Here is a 24,872-nt window from a genome sequence, read left to right on the forward strand (position 1 = left end):
AATCTTTTTCCAGGTGGAGTACGCCACCACAGAGTCGGTGGTGACAGTCGATTGGGAGAACGGATTCGTCGAGGCCTCGGCCGCCAGCAACGAAAACGTCACGCAGGTGAGACCTCAGACATCATCCAAAAAAAGAAACCCCCACTGATCCAATGGCAATCCAATGATCTGCTCTTTCAACCCACAGGTTTTCAAGGAGCTGCTGACCCAGGCCAAGATCACCTACAACCTGAGTCCGGCTCTACGGCGTCGCCGCCAGTCGCTGCCCCAGCAGATCGGTAACAACGGGCCGGGCACCCCGCTCCACCATCATGGCCATGGCCATCATGGCCACCACCATCACGGCGGGGCCGCTGGGGGATCAGCCTCCGGATCGGCCTCCACATCGGCGGCAGCGGCGGCCGGAGCTGCCGGTGGCGGCCATGGCTCGCATGCTCCGACGCCGGCACAGCTGCAACACCTGCAGCGCATCCAAGAGCGGAGCATGGGCGCCAAGCGCAACTCGTGCACCATCTCCTAAGAATTTACGAGTACGGGTAGTTTCGAACGAAGGCGAAGTCCAACAAAGAATACAATTATATACCAACTGAAGCTAAACTAAACGGTCTCCTACAAACGGTTTTCAATATTTCTCCAATAATACACTCAGAATCAGACTCAGAATCAGAATCAGACTCAGATGATGATTGATCTTAACAATACAATACAAATACAAATACAAATACAAATACAATACAATACAATACGAGGGTAAATGAAGACTCTCGCCTCAAACGTACCTTGCTATCTATGTATCTATGTATCTCTCTTGCTCTCTTCCGCTATTATCGCTCCAATTACCAATTACGTAGTACCTATCCCAGTACCAGCCATGGTTTTTTATTGGCATCTCTTCTGCCTCTGGTTTCCCACTCTCAGCGCGAAATATAGTACTTACATACATATACATATACTCGTAATCAAATCAAATGAATGTTGTAGACCAAAGGTAAATCTCTAGACCCCAATATTAGACCATGAAATTTACTCATTCACAAGCAAGACTAACCATAAAAACAACCCGACGTAAATGTCCCCGGACCGAGAGCCCTTAAACCGTGAACGAACTCCCGTAACGTAACGGAGATGGTTGAGGGCGATCGAAGGCAAAAGCAAACTTATCGTCTTTTATATGTGTCTCTGTGTACCTTTTAGCCGTGTTTGTGTGTCTAGTTGCAGCTTCCTTTTTCCACATGATGCAGGAACATATAGCGTTATACAACATATATACATATATATATACATATATACCCCCGTATACCGTATACGGTACATACATATAAACGTACTTACAATACAATATATAGTATCTGTGTGTATAGATTAGTGCTCGAACCCCATTCCATGTACCTAACACAGCGCAAGCGTATTTTTGTAGACAATAGGTCGATAGATCTGGGTTTCTCTTATCGGCGCCAGTGTTGAGCAGCGTAAAGCAGTGTTGGAAATGAACGCAATGAAAGACGAGAGAAACTTCAACAGAAACAGTACCAGAAAACGGAACCGAAAGCAAATGCATAGTTAAGAAGTCTTTTCGTTTCTTTGAAAGGGTAATATACCAAAAAAATACAAAAAAAAATACCCAACACACACTCTTATCGATAGGATTATGTGCGTGTAAGTAGTGATTTTTTGTTGTTTACCGTTAGCTAGTAGCTAGTAGTGTTGGCTAATTGTGCGAGCCTGGCGAGCGCATAGGGCCACGAGGTCGAGAGAGAGTCGAGAGTTCGAGGATTAAGAAAAAACAAAGGTTAAGATTGAAAACGCAATGAAAACACCAAAGACACCAAAAGCAAATACAACTGAATAATGAATAATGAATAGAGATCTATATATATTAATATACCTATGTATATGGAGATGTTAAAGGATGATAGTATTTAGGAGAGCATGTTAAGGATGGTTCAGAACGGACGAGCGGACGAACGGGCCAAAGTGAAACGAAGCTATAAATTCTATATGTATACAAAAGTACATGTTACATTTTTACATACATACATACATCAGAATACCAACACCATTACATTGCACATAGATATACCCATACCATAATTCTAGCGAGATTCGACACAAACATTGGCAAAATACCACAAATACAGAGAGTTATATTTACATTGCAAGGGAATACTACAATATAATAATAATACAACCAAACCCCGACAAAAAATCAAAAAACCAAACAAAAAACCAAATCTTTAACGACATAACATACTAAAGTAAAACTTAAACTTAAACTTATATTGATATCGATATCGATGTGTTGCTTAACGAAATGCAAACCTTAAAGAATTTATGTAATTGTTTAACTCTAACAAATCGTACAATATCAAGTAGAAAGCATGCATTCGTATATCAGAATATACTATATACATAGTACATACATACACATATACATATATATCTGTGCATGGGGGGTGAGAGGATGTTTCAGAAGTCCATGGCATGCCGAAGCTTCCGATACACTTGCAAAGTCCAGCAGAAATATTCCGCTAAATGATCTCAAATTTAATTTTTTCTCGTATGGGAAAGGGGACGGAAGCGGGAACGTCCACGAAATGCATACGTTTCCGGTTGAAATTCTGATACTTGGTTTCCATCATAGTAATGTTTATTTTCGGAAACATGCAGCTAAAAAGTAACCTATTTTACTATTTACAAAGCTTAGAATAGGCACTTACCATATAATTTAATGAAACTCGATCCGAACTGTTTCCATCTCTCTGCAATTCAAGGACTCCACTTGAGGTCTCCAGCTTCTTTGCAAGTGTATAGGCCATCAAATTCGAATGTCAAAAGCGGAATCCGAAACAGGCTTTTGTGAATGATCTATCATTATGGTATCGTGTATGTAAATTAGCTCGCATTACGATTGATTTAGTGGGGGGGGAGGCGCACTGCGGATGAATATCCTTCAAAGCTGGAAGTCGAATTGGAATTGAAATCTCTCTTACCAGGCGACAGGAGACGCAGTGCGTGCGGGCGTTTAAACTAAGTGAAAGCAAAGCCACGTAGAATTGACTAAGATGTTAGCCAGCCCTAGAGGAACCGGCGGTACAAGAGAGTAAAGGAGAACTTCTGGAGAACGACTTGTTGCCGGAAAGGAGCTTAAGGTTGTGTCTGGTTCTACTACTTGGAAGAGTACCTTTTTCCCCCAGACCTAGGCTTGGTCCTGGTCCATAATTTTCCTCTTTCTCCATTTCGGGGAACTCTATATCAAATATATATTAGATATATAAGCATAAGTACATACATACATACACAAATACTCGTATGGATGACGATGGCTCAGAACTTTCGCCTTGACTTGTGCATGTGTGCAATTGGATTTCTTTGGTTCCTAGACGCGTTCCGATTTGGCCAGAACCTGCAGCTGGATGTCTTATATCTAAATATATATTATACAAATACATATACATATGCATATGCCGTATACATACATTAACACATATGTATAACACATACATACATATATGTACAATATGAGTAATTATAAATGTAATTAATAAACGGAGAGACGAACCGGAAATAAACGCAACGGGAGATGACATTTTTTGTGCTTAAATTATCGCTTTTCCATTGTACCGTTTCTTGGGCTTGAAGCTTGCCGGGAAAACTGTTTAAGCTTTTCATTTTCCCGCCTTCCGACTGAGCTTTGAGCTTTAAGCTGGCCCCGACCGTTAGCCAAGCATTTGAAGCAGATGCAGGCAAGCTTTTGGCTTTGCTGCCTTCGAGGCTGTGGGTGTGGCAAATCGGTAAGAATAATCGATAGTGTCTGCCCAAACATAACGGTAAGCCAGCCATTAGTGTGAGTGTGCGTATGTGGGTGTGTGCATGAATGTGTAAGCGACTGGAGTACAAGGCCAAACAAATGGGCGCAAAACGTGCAGGAGGACGGAGGCCCGACCTGAAGGTTATACAAATTTCTGTCCAGCCAGAAGGACCTCTGGCAATACCCTGCAATCCTTGACTCCCAAAAGTCCTGAAGAGGTCAAAGATGAATAAATATCTGATAAACGGAGAGAATGAAACGGAAGGATTCAACTTCACACTCGTTTCGAATTTAACGGTTTCAGATGGATGAAGATCGAAAATGGTGGATACCCATTATCCCATATGGGATGGAATTATTGTATTGCTTGCCCATTCTCTCTACCAAAGAGTGAGCGAAAAAAAAAACCGAAATTTTCGGTTCAAACAGTAAAATAAACAAAAAATACGTGTTGAATGAATGCTCTAATAGTCATCCATAGCAGATTCGATCTCGGAATCATCTGGATCTCAGCGATTATAGAACAAAGTGAAACCAAATGTAGTGGGTAAACTTTTGTGACATAAAACAAGATCAATCAGAGTGTTAATCTTCAGATTTGTGCATAATGGACCTCTTTTTCGATGCCTCACTTTAGCGAACTCAGAAAACTCAGAACTCTCCCGACCGCTGAATGCTATCTTTATATACATATGTATGTATCCCGGAACTGGAAAGCACATGAAATATTGTGAGAATACACTTTTCAAGTCGGTATGTATAGCCTCTAAAATATGTAAGCACATATGCTAATCCATTCCATAGTCCAATCCATTCCGTTTCTGCTTCTCTCGTAGATTGATGTGGCAGCCGTTGGAGGAGTTCAGATCATCCTTCCCAGCATTCCATCTTTAATTGTGTACAAAGTCAATTGTAGATGTTTTGAAAAACACACTTCCAAAGGGAAATCATAGCACCGTAAGCCTCTAAGACCTCTATGACCCCCATGACTTGTGATCAGTTCAGTTCCATTACAAATGTATTAGGAAAACAGTCGAATGGTTGTCCTATGATACCAGAATGCCACCTGCATATGAAGATCTATTCGAAGAAAGATCTATCCAATACGCATCGACGTTAAAAGACTAATATATTTGCGCAGGTCGAAAAACTCTGAAGCTGATTATATTTTTGGAGCAGAAGAAGGGTCGCATTGGGAAGACAAAGAAGGCATTGAAACAAAGGACTCTGAGACGAAAGTCAGCGAGATTGTATTCTGATATCATCTGTTACAATTAATTGTATAAAATTAAACCTACCACATACTGATGATGCTAGTGTGATTATTATTGTGTATTTTATGGAGCACAGGGCATTGGGAGCTGTTTTCCTCACTCTGATCGAAATGATCTTGATGAAAAGAGTGCGAGGTTTGTTCTTGGGAGAAAAGCGAAAGGATATTAGCACTAGTATCCTGCACCTGCACCAGCATCCATCAGTACATGTACCCCTGATTTTTGCACGTAGCTCAACTGTTTGCCGCACGAGAAAGAAAGCAAGGCCAAAGAGGACAATGTCTTTTCATATCAAAACAGACGCAGGCGCAGATCGGGTCACGTTGCGTATGAACCGCATACTGTACGGCGTATACATGTACGTACGTACACGTGCCTCCATCCATCCGTGCCCGTGCCTGTGCCCCTGCATCTGTGTATCTGGATGTGTGTGTGTACGGGTATTACGGGTCTGTGTGTGTGTGCGAATCGTAGTACTACTTTCTCGTACACGTCAAATACTACGGCATCGGCATCGACTGCTGTGACCTGCCATGCCATGTGCCCCATGGCTGTGGCTGTGGCTGTGCCGGCGCCGGGGCCGGGTTCCCTTTCAATGTTGGCTGGTGGGTCGATTGGTGGCTCCGTCGCTGGGTCGCCGGCAGTTGACAGCACAGCTGCCTGTCTGCCTGTCCTGGCTGCTGCCACAGTGCCACACGGGCATTTCAACGTGCAACGCTGGCGCGCCACAAACAGAAACCGAAACAGACGTCAAAAACACGGGCCGACGCCACATCTCAAATAAAATGCAGTCGCATAATCCATGGAAAGTTCCGTGTATTTTGCCGCTTGGCGCGGACGGAAATGAAAGTGGAAATTAAAATGAAAATGAAAATGGATATGGAAAAAGACATAAAGACGAGCAAAGCTCTAAGAAATTTCTGCGCGGTTGGTTACGTTGAGCATCCAAAACGGAAATCGGCTTGGACGGGATATTGGTTCATATTGTACATACATACATATGTACATGTGTATGTATATATGTATGAGTGTGTGTATCCACAGCAGTCGTACGTGCACAACACGTGAGTGACCTTGAGCCAGCCCCCCCCCCCTTGCATACAGCAGACCCAGGGGGTGGCCCAGACCTTGAACATACGCGTGCCTACGGGGGTTCTAGAAGGAGGCCTGCCTTTTACCAAGGATTATCAGGAGCATACAGCCATCCCCATTACCCTTCCCCTTGCCCCTAACATGACGTGATCAGGGCCCGTTGACCCACTCCGACTTCGACTTTGACTCGTTTGCGAATGATTTTCGAGCAAAGTTCAGCGAAAATTCAAGATCATTGCCATCTCACGCCAGACGGCGTTACAGAAAGCGACCAACCACATGGCAGGCCAAAGATTTCGAGTACGGTCCAAGCTGAGTCTGAAGATAAGCAGCGGCGAGAGCAGAGCAGAACCATCTCTCAGTTCCGGTGATAGCGCGGGCCCGAGTTGCACGATAAGTACCAGGAATTGCAGAACAGACCAGACCACATTCGGAACCAAGACCCGAGACCCGAGACCCCCGTACTAGTATGGTCATTCCCATTCCCTGACCAATGTGGGCGAGTTATGTGCGATAAGAAAATCACAAGCTGTTTCTTCTTTGCTCTTTTGTATCGAATAGTTTTCTGATTGTTTCCATTTTCTTTCTCATTTGTTTCATTTGCTTGGCGGGCAATCAGTGGAGCCCGTTCGGAGAATAGGGTTTATCAGGCATATCCTAATGTGTGCGGTGGCATGCTGCATGGGTGTGTGCATGACGCGCCACTCAGCCGCGCAGTGCCTTAAAAGGCGGCTGCCAAATGGACAACACTCAGTCGCACTTAGTCGTCGCCTTCGCTCGGTCGCCCCGACAAATAAATTCAACAAATATCAAAGCAACAAATACTGTTTAAGCTGTTGCCATTATTATGAAATTTTGTTCGGTTTTTTTTTTTTTTTAATGACAAAGTTCTGTGAATTCCCGCCACAAAAGAGAAACAAATTGTATGTGAGTCTCTCACATGGCTGGTCTAGCTGACTTGTTTCTAATATTGCTAGCTGCCTTGTGAAGGGCTTACGTGTTTTTGTGGCCCAACGTAAAGCCGAAAATCGTCAAATATTTCAACAGATGTTCAAAACATCATTAAACACAATTTCTCACATTTAAAAATTGAATTGTGCGCGCCTACCGAGGCAACAACCCAAATAGATGCCGCCACCAATCGATGACGATAAGAACTGCAGCAAATGTTCAGTGAGCGACCTCTGGCCCGGGCAGATGGCGTCAGTGTGCGCGATTATTTTTCCTTTGACACTGCTTTTTATGGACGACACAACCAACTTGAATTGCAAAATTCACAATATATATATGTTTTTGCAAGTACTCTGTGCAGCGATAAGTAAAATCAAATGTCATTATTTTCGATCTAACGAAGTGAAACAAAAGAAACAGAATGTTTATTTTCTCAAAAATCGTAAATCGTAATCAACGGAACTTGATGATATATCAAACAACAAAAAAATGCATTAAAATAGTCGTCAGTCAAAAAAACCAATCACCTTAAAATATATATCGATGTTGCACCCCAGCAAGAACAAAAAAAATTACGCAAACAAATTCCAACGAAAACCGAACACCGCTGTGGACACCCTCCATTTACGGCGTTTTACATAATTTTCAGTACATGTATTTTGACGACGGAATTGAGTTGAAGTTATATGTTGTATATCATCAACCTATGAAATATCATTTTTAAAGTTATATTAAAGAACATATTGCTTAGAAACTTCCATATGAAATTTTTCAATTTCCGCTCTTTCAAATGGCATTAGATTGAGTTTATATCCTTGTCAGTCATTTACATTCAAACATAGGCGCGGAGCCAATTATCCAGTCGATGGTATCGGTTGGTCGAACTTGTTCTCGTTTTCGTGGAGAGATTTTTCATCGCATCAATGTCCTTTTTCACCGCAGCAATGTCCCTACATTCCATACAAACTTACGTTTTATGGCTTGACCGTTTTTGTTCAAACCTGACTTTAAGCACAGTCAGTCACAATTTGTAGAAAATCTATTCATCAATCGAATAGAAGTATATGTTTTTGGTGTTGAGGGTCTTACCTAGGTAGTAATAAACAAATCGAATATCAAAGTCGAGGAATATGATGTTGATCAATGTCTAACATTGGCGACCAGTGGGTATTAAAATACACTCTATGAAAACAAAGAATCTTGAAGAATTTTAGCGCAGTTCAGATGAGAGCTAATGTAGTCTATTAGTCTTATTTTCCGCGACATGACTCAAGTTGATATCCTTTTTAAAAAGGCAATATTCGTTTTTTTTATCGGCATATTTACGGTATATTTTGAAGATGAGACGGTATATTGCGCTCATAGTTCAACGAAAAAATGAGTCGTTATCTTGAATGGGCTTTAGAAAGGGGTATGGACAACAGGCAAAAAGCTTACTTCACAATATACCTTGAAAAAGCCGAATTCGTCTCAAGGTAAAATAGCCAAAAGGGGTGGATTTTGCCTTGCCATTTTGCACTCATTTTCCTGGCATTATGTAGCAAATGTGTAGTCAACAACTGCAGAACACACCTTGTTCTCTTGATCGATAGCTCAACGGTCGAATGCCGCAAGCTGGGTGACCGTTTATGGTATTTTAAAAGGTCAAAATTGAGCCGACGGTATATCGGTATATTTTGGTATACTTTATCAATTTCATCTATTAAATTTAGTTTTAAAAGTTATATTTAAGAGCAAAGGGTATAGAAACATAACTACGCAGGTTTTTTTCTTTAATTTTCGCTCTCTCAAATCCTGGTTGCTCCTACACCTTCCAACAATTTCATAGTTGGGAGTTTTTGGTTCTCTCGCTCTCTTCAAATCGGTAAGGCTCTCTTTTTCGCTCTCTTTGAATCGGTAGCAACTATGAGTCCCATTCGTTACTTTTAAATTATGTACTTTAATTACTGTGATTGGATCGACATTGGTCGATCAAGATATGGTCATGATTGGAACTGCAATTCCCAATCATTGAAAAGGTAAACCCACCGGGAAATCTACGTGAAAGCTGGAGAATTCGGTAGTGATAAGTTATGTATTTGATATGTGGTTTGCATATCATACATATATTCATAAAAACTTTTTTCAGGTGGTTGGGTGCCCCTCTCTCCAGATTCAAATATATCGTACAGTTACGGGAACGGTTTTGGTAACTGAAACGGTTATGAATCTTGACAACATGTTCTTACTTGACCATTCCATGCATAAACGTTGTGGCAACATTAACTCATGTTCCGCGACATGTGCAAGATTCTGCATACCCTAGGGAAAAGGATATTATAGAACTGCGGAATTGTTTGTCATCCCAGGCTTCAATTAATGCAGAAACTTCTCAGTCTCTGTTTAAAAGGTATTTCAACGATATTTTGAATGTATTGGTCTTCTTACAGAGACCAAAACTTTAAATCGGAATATACAAGAACATAATCAAATGCATAAACACGTCTTAAACGGTATCCTTATATAAAATTAACGAAGTAGGGTATACAAATTGCCATACTCGGTTGACAAGCAACAAGTCTTCAAATACCAGCAACATTGACGTGACAACATTGCGACTGTTTTTTCGTTGAATTCTTTCTTAAAACCATGTTTATGTCAAAATTCAATAAATGGGGGTACTTAGAGGTAAATAATCTTGAACCAAATTTATTCATCAATAGCATAAAATTATGTAGGCAGAGCTGAGAGTTTTAGTTAGCCATCATTGTTTTACGAAATATCAAATTTGAGCAATTGGAACGTTTACTCTCTTACATATCCTCGGTTTGATGTTTTTCACTAAAACCTTTTTCTAGGCAAAAAAAATAAAAGCAAGTATTTAAAATAAACATGTGACGTAGAAAATTAATTCATTAATCGTATAAAATTATGTGGGCAGGGCTGAGTGATTTATCTAGCTAGTGATATTGAACGGAGTATGAAAAACGAGGAATATTTATAATAGAACTGGAATTCGTCAGTATCTTAACGGTATATTTTTAAAATGAGACGGTATATTTTGCTATATTTCTGAGGGTCGGACGGTATATTTTATCGATAGTTCCGGTCCAACATATTTCCGACAAAGAAAATGCTGAAAATTGATAACCACGCAAGCTGGGGCGCAACAACAATAAATCGCAAGTGGCAAGTGGCATGTGGCAAGCGTAGCAGTGCGCAAATGTAAAATGCAGCGAATATTCGCATGTGCAGTGTGATAATAAATAAACGCAGGGTCCAAAAAACGCGAGCGACGACGCAGGGGCAAAGCAAACACAACAACGTCGCAGCAGCGGCAGTAGCAGCGTTTTGGCGGCGGCGGCGCGTGTGTATTTCTATGTATAGATGTGTGCGTGTTTGTACGAGAGTAACTGTTCCAACAGGAGAACACCGTTAAGCAGCAGTCCCAGTGGCCAGGAAGGAGGCAGCATCCTCATCTATTAGACACACGCAGGTGCGTATACCCTGAATGTACCCTCCACTCCACTCCGCTCCTGCCACTACCACTATGTTCATGCATGTTGTGTATATGTGTGTGTGTGAGCGCGACGCAGACGTGAAGAATTTTCGATTTTCCACTATATTCGGTTTTCGCGCAAGGCAGACCGTGTGTGTGTGTTGGTGTTGTGTGTTCTGTTCAGCGCGCAGCTCAGCGGAAAAGTGTCGGTGCAGACAGTCGCAGTAAGCAATAAGTTTTTCACGCAAAATCCAATTTTTCCATCTCTGAGGAGGGAACAACATCAACGACGAAGAATGATGGAAGGGGGACGGGTTGAACGGTAAACAACACACAAACAAAAAAGAAAAAGCAGAAAACTGTTCTGTTCTCAGGCTCTCTTTCATTCTCTTCGTCTCTCTGTTGGCTATTTAAAACCCAATATGTAATGCATTTGCATGTGCATATTCGTATGCCCTGCGCTGTATCTGCTCGGTGGGTGCATGCGAGTGGGTGTGTGTGTGTTTGTGTATTAGATAATCCAGAAAGAGACCCTTATTTCGTGTGTGTACTGTTACAGCGGCGCCTTGAACCGAACGCCGACTGCGAGTGTCCGTAATTAAAACATGCGCCGAATAGCAGCAGCAAACTGTTCTCATTTCTCGTGTCAGCGGCGGTCGAGTGGTGGTCGCTCGGTGTGGTGTAGGCGGCTGGGGTAGAAAATGGTCCTAGTAGGGGGCGGCGTACATAGCGTATGCGTAACATTTCTCGACAGCCCATTCTTCTTTCCAATCTGCTGAAACTGAATTCCAATTTGAATTGAGAAGGAAAATCTGTGCTTTTGTATGTGTGTATCTTTTGTGTACAGGGGTTGCATTTCCTACACACACGCACACCCACCCCCCTCCTATAGGGCATATAGGGATGGATACACAGACACTTTGCCATAGCAGCAACAGCAGCCATCAGAGATTTTCGCACAGGAGGCTGATTGAGATGGACGCTACTGTGTCGGCAGCAGCATCGCAGTAGCAGCGCAGCGCAGCAGCAGCAGCAGCCGCTGCTTTCAGGGGGTGGGTCGGACGAAAATTTCATAGTCGAAAAATTTGAAACAAGTACAGTTCCAATTGGAAAACAAGCGACTGGCACATGGCAACGTCGTCGCAAGGTTGTATCTGTGTGCGTGTGGGTTGTATCTGTGAATCATTTAACCGTTAGTTTCCTCCTTACTGCTGTTCCCCGTATAAGTATGTACATTAAATACATACATATATGATACTCCTTCCACAATATATGCACACATATGTATTCATATACATAAGAGTATATATATTCATATCATTCACATGGGGGCATATATGCGTTTGCCCATTGCCCATTGCCCCGTGTGCGCCGTCGCCGCGGCCCGCCAGCACCGCCGCCGCCGCATGCGTAACGTACTTTTTCACTGTTGTTTCTACTTTTTCCCCTCCTCCTCCGTCTCCGCCCCTTCCCGCACTTTATTTTGTTTTTATCTTGCATTGCTTTTGTGGACATTTACGTCAAGATACACTCTCACACACACACACACACACATGTAGATACAGAACATACACATGCAGCAGTGTGCCAGAAAGAGTGGGAGAGAGAAGAAAGAAAGAGCGAGAGCGAGAGAGAGAGAGAGAGAGAGCACTCGGCGCACTAGTAAGAGATAGAACACGAAATAGCAATCGATTAGTTATTTGCGTACAGAGCGGAGAGCGCACTGTCGATTGTATGTGTGTATACAGTATGCCACACAGTGGAACCTCTCGCAGTGGAAACCATTCGAAAAGGCCTCGAAAAGGGTCTCATTTGGAAGGAATCGGTGCCGAGGACTTATCCAGAGGCTATTTTTAGAGACACAACCCTTGCATTGGTCATTCTGTGGGATTGCTGGAGCACTTGCCGCCAAAACTGCTTTCAATGCATATAAATTGCATCGGAATTAAATAGTTTTCGCCTACTCTTACGAGTACCCTCCTCTGTTCCGCCTCTAGAGAGCCGTGAGCCCCAAAGAGCATTATCTTTGTACTACACTCCACACTCGACACTCGTGTGGTATTAAATATAAACAAATATACTGCTCGTAAATTGGACTCTCGTGGAACAGCTAGCACTAAGCATGTCAGAGATTTCGAAGCGTGATAGCTGCGTTGACAGCAATCCCCTGAACATCCCTGAACAATTGCTCCCACTGTGCCACCGTGCCACTTCCAGCATGCGCCAAAGCTGCTGCTGCTTCTGCTGCTGCATGTGTGGATGTGTCTGTGCTTGTGGGGCAGTGAGCGCGCTGACGCAGTGGGAGTTTGCCTGGCCCCATGCACACTTGCATACGTACAAATCGTGGAGGGAGCACAGGTTTTTCTAGGCGGTGGGCGCATGCACCCACTATCGTTGAGCACGGCAAATACGGAAAATGTAATACCATCCGAAAGCGAAAAGAACAACATAACATTTCTAAGTATTTCAAATGCTCTTTGCCTGTTCTCTCTCTCTCTCTCTCTCTCAGTGTATCTGTGCTTGTTATAAATAGATCAGGGCAGAGCATCAGCTGCGCCCAGACACAGGTCGCACAGCATTGCCAAGTGCAATTAAGCTCTCTTTGCTGGCAGCGCTGCCATATGCGCAAGCGCCGAGTGTGTGTGTGACCGCTAGAAACGAGCCACGGGGCCAGCCCTTTTCTTTGGGAGCTTGGCAGATAGATATTCTTGTTTCCTTCACGCATTGTGTGTTTGCTTGTGCGTGTGTGTGTGTGTTTTGCGGGGCACAAGCTTGTAGCATGCTTCTCAGCGCACTCGCACTTGGCTGAACTTTGCGCAGTCCTGCGTGAAGAAAAACAAATAGAGAAAGTAGCGAAGAGCAAAGTTTGCGCACTCAATATCCCAAAAAGACGGCACACTGTCGGGTCATCCAATAGGTACGTGCTATCGATCACATTTCCATTCTTCTTTATTCGTTAAAATCTTAGAATACTGCGAGATCGCATATCGAATCGGTTGTTGGAAAAATTCCAGTTGTCTAGCATTTCAAAAATATTCGCTGGCGATCTTCCGAGCCCTGGGTATCAGGTGTTCTTATCGCTGGAAAATATATCATTATACCAGAAACCAGTACCAGTACCAGTTCCAGTAACATAGTTGGAAACAATCCTTAATTCAACTCTCAGCAATTCTAAACAATCAATCATTAGAAATAAGAATATACGAATCAACACAATATGGATACACCTTTCCTTTACCTTTGAAATGGCTATGTCCAAGGGCTTTCTGTAAATACAAATCTGTGCCGGGACACAGATGTTCAAGGGTTACCACTTACCCTTTGCTGACATTTGTGGGCTCTTTTTATGCCCGCCACTGTACAGTGGAGGAGAACAGTGTGATTTTGGCATGCCCCAGTGACACGTGCAAGTGATACGCGCTTACCGCAGCTCAAAAAGCCACCCTCTGTTGCCACCCTATACAGAGAACACAGTGAGAGAGAGAGAGAGAGAAGTGGTGCACACTGTGGTGTGGTGGTGGTGCTTTACTGCTGGTGGTGGGTGGTGGTGGTGCCGAAGAGTACGTGCAGTGCATGCGTGGCCATATGTCCGCCGGGGTTAGGGACGGGAGACGAGAGACGGGACACTGACACTGTCACTATCAAGCGCCAGGAGTTTGCGTGCCGTGCCGCCTTGTAGGTTTTATCTTGTTCTTGCTGTTTTTGTTATTTACGGAATCGGTGTTGCGGCGATAGTGGTGGTGAAAGTAAAGTGGTGGTGGTGTTCCAAGGGTTGATGTTTCGAGCTGAATTTCTTTTTCAGGGGGCCTGGGACTTCCTCCGAGCTGGTGGGTATGGGGGAGGGGGGATGAGCACTTTTTTGGGGGTAAGCTGCGCAGCCCTGCAAAAGCACGCGCACACACATGCACACAAATATCGCTGTCCCTCTCCAATGCTGCGCAGGATGGCTGCCCGGGATGGTGGGAGGGGTGTTAGGCTGGGTACGCATATGCAGGCGAAAGCTTTTCCCACGGAAGCTCTCTGTTTTGCTGTTTCCCAGCGCTGAGCTTCTAGCTCTGTTCTTACTCTCCGCGGCGCTCTCTCTCTTTGTTCTTTTGTGGGTGGAGCGGGGGGTGCTGCAAAGGTAAACAGTTACTTTCAGAGGTAGAACAACGGCTGCTAAAGGAGGACAGCATTACATATACGATACTCGTGCGGAGGGCTTTTCTTTCGCGCTCTCTCTCTATCTCTTACTTTTTCTTTCTTTTTCTCTCTCTGTCAAACGCGTCGCCCAGCGACGTCGACGCATGGGCGCAGTATTGATTTTTAACTGCGTCGACGTCGCTGCCCCTGTCCGTGGGGTGGTTTGGCATTGCGTTCTACTCCGCTCCGCTCCGCTTCGGTCCGCTCTGCTTGTGGCTCTGTTGATGTTGCTGTTCTTGTTACTCCTCCCTTGGCCGCCTCTAAAGCAAGCACTGCCGCTGGCGCTGCCGTTCTCTGAGCAAACGCAAATAGAACTCAACGTTTCGGCGCAGCACCCAGCCGGCAGCACAGCCGCAGCACAGCCGCAGCACAGCCGCAGCGCAGCACTGAGCCGCACTCAGAAGAGCCACACGGAGTCACACAGCCGCCAGAGCTGCCAGAGAGAGAGCTGCAATCGGTCCGGGTCCGGGTTGGAGAGCTACAATCATACCATATTTCAAGTCCAATCGCAGTTCCAGTTCCGATTTTGCTCTGTTTTCTCTGCGTCTGCGTTAAAGAGTTCTCCTAGAAAACACATACCGGAAAAGTGCTCAAGTGAAATATAAACAATCTTGTTTTTCATTGTTTCGTGTCTTGAAAAGTGCGTGAAATAATAATAAATGTCGATGCCAGAAGTCCCAGAGCCATAGATACAGTAACGGATCCCAATTGGATTTTCCACTCTCTGAACCCCCGGGAAGGAACCCCCCAAAGCGAATTTAAAACCCGAATAGCAAAAAACTGTTAAGGCAAGCAATAAAAATAATTTCAAAGTTTCAACAAGAAATAAATATTTACATATATTTGGCTGTCGATATGGAAAAATATGTCGATTTTGCCAAATTTTGGGCTTCGAATTCGAGTTCGAACTCGCAGTCGAATGCACTGCGCACGTGCAGAGGCCCCTGGCAAGCTACACCCGAAAGAGTGGGCAAGGGAGGGGGAGAGTGATTGCCAGTAGAAAGAACCAAGCTGTGAGAGTCTGCGCAGTGAGGGGAGGACGGCACATGTTCTTATTGGGGTAGAGAGAGAGAGGGAAGAGAGATAAAGCGAGAGTGAAAGTGAAAGAGAGGGAGGACAGTGAGGGAGGGTACAGAGTGTTTTATTGTTTATTTGTTTAATATGTTAATGTTCTTATATTTTCTTAATTGTTTTTTACAAAATTATCGAAAGTAAAGACTCTTAAGAAATACAAAAAAAATTATTCAGAGATATTTAATGGATAAGGAGTAAAATGTAAATCAAGACGGCGATCGAAAGAGATGGAAGAATGCCGTGCCCGGAAAACCAAATGAAGAAATAGTGCCAAAGTTATTACTATTCTCATTTCCATTGTTTAACTGTTTAACGATTAAATTGTGTACTAAAAGAATAACGAAGACAGGGATGACTACATACGAGTCTGCATGTAGATGGTCAAATCAGAGAGAGAGAGAGAAAGAGAACGAGAGAGGGTTCTGATCGGTTCTAGATAATTTATTTGATCCGTATTATCCTAAATCGAAAAGGGGGATGTCCCATAAATAAAGGGAAAGGTTTCTCAAGTCATTCCAGGCAACAGAAAAGTATTCATGGCTATTGCCATCAGGTGGTATGCCACATGCGAACACTCTGTTAACCTTGTCGACCCTGCCTACCCCCTGCACCCTGCACCCTGCCCACACATACTCGCACGTTCCCGAGGCCCAGCATTGGACCCTACACGTAAAAGTAGTTCATTGGAGCTGCTACAAACTGTAGCACGGGGTCCAATGCTGTTCGATAAAGTGCAGCTGTGGAACACCAAACAGCACCACGTAAACGTGAATAAATGGCAATTAGTTTGAAACTATTCGTATTGAGATACAGATGACAGAGCATCATCGTTTTCAAAGGTGCTTTGAAGATCCGATTTTGGAAAATATCCAAGCTATATTTTGTGCAATCTGCGGCACCTCTGGGGGCCCCCCATCGCCCCCGTCTGTCCCCATCCCACTATTGTTCTGACCGCAGCTGTTTATACATATTAACTTACATACAAATGGAGATATACATTTATTTTCGTGTCTGTTTTGGTTGTTATTGTTGTTCGGTTTTGTTTTTGGGGCGTTGCGCATGCGCGCCTATGACCTGATTCACATTTCGCTTATCAGCGAGAGAACTGTACAGCGTTTTTCACTGTAGAGCTTCTCGCAAGAAAGAGAGAGCAATACCTATGTATATATAGTCGTATTTGTACATAAGTAAGTCAATTAAATGTTAATTGTGTTTTCTGCTTTTGTGTGTCTCCACAGCTCTTATCATCACACAGTGCGCATGCGAATAAGGGGCCACAAGTCGAAGGAACGAAGGTGAAGGAGGACCGGACCGGACAAGACCAGACTAGAGGACCAGACAAAGAGACAGAGAGAGAGAGAGAGCCGGACGAGAGAGTGAGAGACAGATCCAGCAAGGCGGCACCCACACCCAGGCAAACTGGCAACCACAAGCTATCGTCTGGTCGTGGCCCCGGCCAACAGCCAGCGGAACTCCGGCGGCAGCAATGTGGTAGTGACAACCACCGGCGGCAATGGCGGTCCCAATTCCAGCGGCGGCAACGGGAGCAATGGCAGCTCTGGGAGCGGAGGCCTCAACGTGACGACCATCACGACGACGAGCAGCGGCAGCCACAGTCACAGCCAGGTGCAGTCCGGCGGTAGCCAGAGCAACGGCACCACCTACAAGATCGAGATGCTCGACGAGGAAATCCAGAGCCTGGGCAGCGACGACGACGAGGAGGATCTAATCAGCAGTGATGGGAGCCTGTACGACGCGGAGCTCGGCTCGATACCGGTCAACGATGATGTCGCCCATCAGCTGGCCGCCGCCGGACCGGTCGGTGTGGCGGCGGCAGCGGCCATCGCCAGCTCAAAGAAGCGCAAGCGGCCGCACTGCTTCGAGACGAACCCGTCGGTGCGCAAGCGGCAACAGAACCGGCTGCTGCGCAAGCTGCGTGGCATCATCTACGAGTTCACGGGTCGCGTCGGCAAGCAGGCGGTAGTGCTGGTGGCAACGCCAGGCAAGCCCAACACCAGCTACAAGGTATTCGGCGCCAAGCCGCTGGAGGATGTGCTGCGCAACCTGAAGAACATCGTCATGGACGAGCTGGACAATGCGCTGGCGCAGCAGGCGCCGCCACCGCCCCAGGACGATCCGTCGCTGTTCGAGCTGCCCGGTCTGGTGATCGACGGGATACCAACGCCCGTCGAAAAGATGACCCAGGCCCAGCTGCGGGCGTTCATTCCACTGATGCTCAAGTACTCGACGGGACGGGGCAAGCCCGGCTGGGGACGGGAGTCGACGCGGCCACCCTGGTGGCCCAAGGAACTGCCGTGGGCCAATGTGCGGATGGATGCCCGCTCCGAGGACGACAAGCAGAAGGTGGGTGGGGTGGGTGTTAAACAGCCCCCCCGTTGAATTACCGAATCGTACTAATCACAAATTTCCCTCCCGTCTATCCATCTGTCCATCTCCCATCTCTGGTGGCTACAGATCAGCTGGACGCACGCGCTGCGCAAGATCGTGATCAACTGTTACAAATATCATGGACGGGAGGACCTGCTGCCGACCTTTGCCGATGACGATGACAAGGTGAACGCTTTGATCTCGCAATCGGGTGACGAGGACGAGGACATGGAGCTATCCAGCACGCCCACCATCCACACAGTGACAACAATGACGCCACCGTCAGGGAACAGCAATGTGAGTATGACCCAGTAGGCTCCCAATCCCGACCAATTCCCATTTCTGATCGGCGTTCAGCGGCAGCGCGACGTCTGGGTTTCACGGCTTGACAAGGCGCACAAAAACTAATCTCTGTCTGGTCCATCCTGCATCCCCCCATTCCCATCCATCCGTGGTTCATCCAATCACTCCCATTCGATTCCACTAACCCCACATTTGATCCATTCAATTAACTAACCGTCAAACTCCCACCTCCAACATTGAACTCCAACGAACAGCAGCCGCAGCAGGTCAATGTGGTGAAGATCAACAGCGCCGGTACGGTGATCACCACCCACACGGCGCAGACCAACTCCCCGGCCCCGACGATTATCCAGAGCACCAACAACCAGCACGTGACCACCACGGCCACTCTGCCGGCCTCCACCAAGATCGAGATATGCCAGGCGCCGGCCCAACAACACCACCAGCAGCAGCAGCAGCAGCACCAGCAACAACAGCAGCAACAGCAGCAGCAGCAACAGCAGCAACAGCATCACCAGCAGCAACAGCAGCAGCACCACCAGCAGCAGCAACAACAGCACCACCAGCAGCACCACCTCCCCGCCGGCAGCACCGTTCACATTCAGCCCATAAGCGGCGGCCAGCCGCAGACCATACAGCTGACGACCGCCAGCGGGACGACCACGGCCACCGCTGTTCCAACGACGGCCGCCGCCGTAAGTGCCGCCGCCCAGGCAGCGGCCGCAGCCCAGAATTCGGCCGCCCAGACTGTCACTGCCCAACAGATTGCGAATGCCCAAGTTTGCATCGAGCCCATAACGCTGAGCGACGTTGATGTTCGTACTAATCTGAAAATGGAACTGAATCTGAAACTGAAACTGAATACGAATCTGAATCCGATTGGCATTCTTTCTGTTCTGATTCGGTTTTTGTATTCCACTAATCAACGAGCCGGGAACACGACGTGGACCTATGGCACATGCACAAAGACATCTATATTGGCAGGGCAAGGGCAAAAGATCCATTATATATGAGAGAGAGAGAGAGAGAGAGCTATGTTGAAAAACAATGGGCGAAAATTTGTTTAGGAAGTATTTGGTGGCCCCCACCAATCCTAAGATTATATTTTGACTCTGGGAGTAGTCCAACAACAAAAAAAAAACAACCCTTATCAGCGAAGTTCGAGTCGAGCATTAGTTTTCCGCGTCATGCACGCGCCATGTATGTTGTTATTGCAATTATCTGACATTCTAGTCTGCAACATTCGCTTGTACGTCTTGTAGCAAGGACGTGCCTAAGATAGAGAAACTCTTAACAATTCTAGATGATAGACTCTTCCTAATAGGACTTCCAATCAAAGTCACGAACGACTCAATTGATGAGGATGAATGCAGTCACACAAGAAAGAGAGGCATTCATTCAGAAGTACTTTATTTTGAGATAGATAAAGGGATTGGGCAGTAACTGATTGAAGAATGCTTGATCTAATCGATGCTGGAAAACCAAAAGCCATGCAATTTGCAACGTGTCCGTGTCCCCATCCGAGCTGTGGCATCGCGCCCACATGCACTTTGCAACTGCGGTATAGAGTCCTGTGCATAGTCGTCCATAGGTGCGCGTCAATTGCCCAAAAACCTCTTTTGTTCGCAGATTATTATTTGGCTCAACGTTATGTTGTTCTGCTGCTGATGTTTGCTGTGTTTTTTCTTGTTTCTTGCCTCGTTCTATTATCATTTTGTTAATACCTAACATTAGTAGATATCTTGATGTACTGTACTTCTGCTTGTCTGTGCGAAGAGATTAAAACCGATTATTTGATTGATATTTGATTTAATACCATTATTTTTTTGTTCTGTTTGTTTGTCTCCTAATTTTTTATACATATACAATTTGTTTGTTTTTTTTTTTTGTCTTTTTTCAGCTGGGTTTTCATTGCAAGTTCTCATTATTTCCATCTGCCACAAGTCGAACACAAATCGCACAATCGAAACAATATCCCACACGCACACACGACTCCAACTCCAACAAAAACCAAAACCAAAATAAAACGATCTATTCACTGTGGTGTCTGCTAAATGAATGTTGCTTCGATCCATAGAATGTTGTTTGTATATAATTTATGTTAAATTTCGTTCGATTTTTTGCTGTTTTTTTTGCTGCACTTCTTAAGATATGATTTGCCTCGTTCGCTTGATTAACTTTTAGCAGTGCTATATCTGATAACGTTGCATAACCCCATTCTCGACCGCCTCTCTTTCCCGTACAGTACACCACGCAGACTGTTCTCTCGCAGAACGCTGATGGCACGGTGTCCCTCATCCAGGTGGATCCCAACAATCCCATTATCACGCTGTCGGACGGCACAACCGCCCAGGTGCAGGGCGTGGCAACGGTGAGTAGTGCCCGTTCCCCTAGGGAGTGCTCTTTGTACGACTTGAACAACTCCATTAATGTCTTTGCTCTTTGATCTTTGCAGCTGCATCAGGGCGAGGGTGGAGCCACCATCCAGACCGTACAAAGTCTCACCGATGTCAACGGGCATGAGAACATGACCGTGGATCTGACCGAGACGCAAGATGGCCAAATCTATATCACCACCGAGGATGGGCAGGGTGAGTAGTGCATATCGGATAAGAAAACTGAATGAGGCTCATGCATCGTCCTGTCTTCCCTCCAGGCTATCCCGTCTCCGTGAGCAATGTGATCTCGGTACCCGTCTCCATGTACCAGTCAGTGATGGCCAATATGCAGCAGCTGCAGACGAACAGCGACGGCACCGTGTGCCTGGCCCCCATGCAGGTAGATACCAGCGCCACGCGCACCTCCAGCTCGGCCTCAGGGTCCCAGCCGCCGGCCACCCAACAATCCCTGCAGTGCTACTCGCTGATCAGCCCCGGCCATGCCCTTCTGGGCAGACGCGGTGGCGGTGGCAGTGGCGCTACCTTGGGGCAACACCACCAGTCGCTCACATTGCAGGCAGCTCCGGGGGCGCGCTACTATCTGGCGGCAGCGCCGGCGGCCACCACTGCCATTAATCACAGTAGCAGTAGCAACCATAGTAGCAGTAGTGCGGGCTTTAATATCCACCAGAACCATAACCACCACCATCACCACAACAACAACAACAATAGTACCCTTGCCAACAACAACAACAACAACAGCGGCAGCAGCAGCAATAGCAATAGCATTAAGAGGCCCCTCCCCATTCTGCTGACAACTCCCAATCCCAATCCCGCTGCCCATCCAACCACGACAAGCACCACCACGACGGCCGCAACCACAACGCGCTCCACGCGACGTGTGGCGGCGGCCAACAAGGCCGGACCCTTTGCACAGAAGCGTCGTAAGCCCGGGAGGAGCAGCCGCAAGCTGCCCACAAAGGCGGCCGGCGAGACGTCTGCCTCCAGCGGATCCTCTCTGCCCATTGGCTCCTCCGCGGCGTCTACAGCTGCCGCCATACGTTGCGTGGACAGTGCCAGTCTGACGAACATGCAGCTGCAGTTGCCGGCCAAGACGATTAAGCTGGAGAACTTTGAGTAGAAGTCCGTAGCCGTAGACCCGTTGACCCGTACACCCGTAGTTACGTAGACCCCACCCAGATATACATAGATACAGATACAGGCAACCTCTCGAATCTAGTCAAGAAGCGGCTTTGCACAACAAACACCCAACTCATACGCAGCATTTTGCTAACACATAGACACACCTCACACACAGATACACACACTTGCCATCTATACTTATACTTAGAAAAAACACATTGTGAATGCCAGAAGAAACGAGGCGAGGAAATTAAGCAGGAAAAGTAGGAAAAGTTCCTGGAATAACGTGGAATAGAATTTATTTGAATTCGGATCGGAAGAATCTTCGATGAATCGAAAAAAGAAAACACAAAAAACCAAATAGGAATATAATTTGTTGATAATTGAAACAAAAGCCAAAAATCAGAATGCACATAGAGCAGAGAGAGCAGAGAGCGGTTTGATTTACCGAAAAGGCAAAGAAAGCTGAAAGTGAATTAATCAGTCATGTTCCTAGTTAATCAAGCTGCAAACCAATCATGGATATCCGTTTTTGTTGTCGTTTGTTTTAGTCTTAAGTGATTTGCATATAGAATCGTGGACATAATCTTGCTAGGGCATAGAGTGGAACTCAGACCAAATATTTTAGAAAGTAAAAGTAAAAGAAGTGAGCAATTGCAATCGGAATGCTAGGCAAATCTTGAGTTAGTTTAGTTCGGTAAGTAGTCAAGCGAACAGGAACCTAGTTTAAATCATAACCCCCCCTTGTAACCCGTAACCCAAAGCCCAAAGCCCAAAGCCTAAACCCAAACCAAATTTAGTCAATCCCGCATTGAAAATGTAGACAAAAGAAATCGGTTGAGAAGAGCCACAGCAGAGTATGTTATGCCATTGATTTTTATTGTGTTAGTTTGTGCCTTGGACCCTTAGCCTTAAGACCATGTGGGATATGCTATACATACATATATAGGATAGAATACGTATAGGGATATACGCGTATCCCTGGTACCACTTGCCTGGCATCCCCGGCCCTTTGGGTCGCTCGCTGCAAACATTGAAAGTGCATATAAAGTTATTTTTATGTTGATCTATGACTATTTTTTATTATTATTATGTTTTATTCAATTATTATTATTATTATTGTCATTATTTGAATGTTTAGTTTTATGTGCAATTGCAAATATTATATTTTAGTTGTTTTAGACCAAATGTTTCTCCGCAGCGCTACCCTGCAGCGCTCGGAGCGAAAGTGAAGTGAAAGTGAACGTAAATGAAAACGAAAACAAAAACAAAAAAACCAACAAATTTTATTGAATAAATCTTTTGTTGTTGTGATTTTAATTATAATTTGTATTTGTTTCATTTATTTTTGGCATATTTGATGCTTGTATATTTTGCTAGCCCTGATTTTGTGTAAGTATCGATCGATCATTCCTTGGTTTTTCATTTCGTTTTTTATTATAGTTTCCTTAGGGACAGAGACAGACGAGGATGCGCGAGGCAGTGCCACAAAAGATCCCCCCACAACACTCGTGCCATCCATGCATACAACATTATCTAGTCTATCGACTAAAGAACTTTTCTAACCCTTTTCTTTGCTTTGTGCTCTCCTTCCCCGCCAGGTGGAGAATGGCGATCAGCTGGAGACGATCACAATGTCCCCCGGCATGCACCAGATGATGATCCAGGGCGGTCCGGGGCAGGAACCGCAGCTGGTGCAGGTCGTCAGCCTGAAGGATGCCACACTCCTGAGCAAGGCCATGGAGGCCATCAACTCCGGCAACGTCAAGCCCGAGGATACGATTATAATGGAACAATAGCTAATGCCCATTGAGGTCATGATCTCTCCGGAACAGAGCCAGGACCCGGAATGATCAGACCTCAACATCCTCTCTCCTCAACCCCAGTCCCCTCCCGTTCTGTACGCCGTAAGCCGTGAGCCGTGAGCAGCCTCGAGCTGCGTTCCGAGCCAGAATAAGTATTTAATAAGTACCTGAAAGGTGTTGCTAATAAACGAATCTCTTCTGGACTCGACTCCTCGACGGCGACCGCGTTCGGTACCCACATCCCCCACATCCATCTCTAGTCACGAATCCATCTAGTCAGGAGAGCAGATTCTGTGTAAAAAAAAGCTGATCAAACAGCAGTCTAGTCTTCGCATAGGAAATAATCTTTAACTAACTTTAAATCCTTGCATTAACCCCAATTTTTTTTCGAGTGCTGTTTTTTTTTAGAATGTTTTTGTTTTGTTTTTCATGTGGTCTATAAATAGTTCAATTCAATGCGGGGGAACTTCCCGTCGGGGCCGGATACTCATAGCTATATCGTAATATACATATGCCTATATATAAGCATCGTACGTGGTTAACCGAGTGTACAACTCCATATTTGATAGAGGATAGCCGCACACACACGCGTACGCATATACTCGTATATGGAAGATCAGATCTCTTCCCCGGGGGAAGATCATCGCCGAGATCATTCAGATTAGCCAGATCATCTGGGTCGTATATGGGGATATGACCTGGGTCTACCAGATAGCGGACCTACATATGGTATGGTGTTTGAGGCGGTTTGCAATAATTAACCAAATGGATATTTAACGAATGAGATTACAAATTAATTATACAACATAGGAAAACTGAAACCAAATGCAATGTAAACAGACAACATCACTTTAAACTTAATTAAATTACCGAATTAATTAATTATTAACGAATAAAACCCTACGAATAATTATCGAATAAACCAAAGAAATGGATGGGTCTCCACTGCATACATATGTGGTGAAAATGCTTCACTCGATGCTCTACAATCGATTG

The 24,872-nt window shown here is 45.3% G+C and overlaps 2 protein-coding genes and 1 long non-coding RNA gene across 6 annotated transcripts in view; all 3 read left to right on the top strand.

Annotated features, from left to right (window-relative positions):
- Positions 1 to 3,584, top strand: part of LOC4815338 (ras-related protein Rap-2b) — a 30,442-nt gene extending 26,858 nt beyond the window's left edge. The window contains exons 5-6 of the mRNA XM_001354743.4: positions 14 to 106; positions 188 to 3,584. Of these exons, the coding sequence (XP_001354779.2) occupies positions 14 to 106; positions 188 to 520 (426 nt within the window). The 3' untranslated portion in view covers positions 521 to 3,584. The remainder of the gene's footprint in view (positions 1 to 13; positions 107 to 187) is intronic.
- A 6,586-nt stretch (positions 3,585 to 10,170) lies between these two features.
- On the top strand, positions 10,171 to 17,211 carry LOC26532458 (uncharacterized). Of its 2 annotated transcripts, XR_001452779.2 has the most exons (3): positions 10,171 to 10,471; positions 10,530 to 10,600; positions 17,098 to 17,211. It is a non-coding gene; the product is annotated as an uncharacterized lncRNA (long non-coding RNA). The 2 variants fall into 2 exon arrangements; XR_001452780.2 differs by having other exon boundaries at positions 10,177 to 10,600.
- A 28-nt stretch (positions 17,212 to 17,239) lies between these two features.
- Positions 17,240 to 24,769, top strand: ewg (DNA-binding protein Ewg). Of its 3 annotated transcripts, XM_033382451.1 has the most exons (7): positions 17,240 to 18,223; positions 18,335 to 18,544; positions 18,805 to 19,365; positions 20,796 to 20,921; positions 21,006 to 21,141; positions 21,207 to 21,328; positions 23,673 to 24,769. In XM_033382451.1, exons 1-7 carry the CDS (start codon positions 17,534 to 17,536, stop codon positions 23,868 to 23,870), a joined length of 2,043 nt encoding a protein of 680 aa, XP_033238342.1. In that variant the 5' UTR covers positions 17,240 to 17,533; the 3' UTR covers positions 23,871 to 24,769. The 3 variants fall into 3 exon arrangements, with proteins under 3 accessions (XP_033238342.1, XP_033238341.1, XP_033238343.1); XM_033382450.1 differs by lacking the exon at positions 23,673 to 24,769 and having other exon boundaries at positions 21,207 to 22,426; XM_033382452.1 differs by lacking the exon at positions 23,673 to 24,769 and having other exon boundaries at positions 18,805 to 19,245; positions 21,207 to 22,426.
- Positions 24,770 to 24,872: the final 103 nt, after the last annotated feature.

This window comes from Drosophila pseudoobscura, chromosome X (assembly GCF_009870125.1).
Source record: "Drosophila pseudoobscura strain MV-25-SWS-2005 chromosome X, UCI_Dpse_MV25, whole genome shotgun sequence".
Classification (NCBI taxonomy): Eukaryota; Metazoa; Arthropoda; class Insecta; order Diptera; family Drosophilidae; genus Drosophila; species Drosophila pseudoobscura.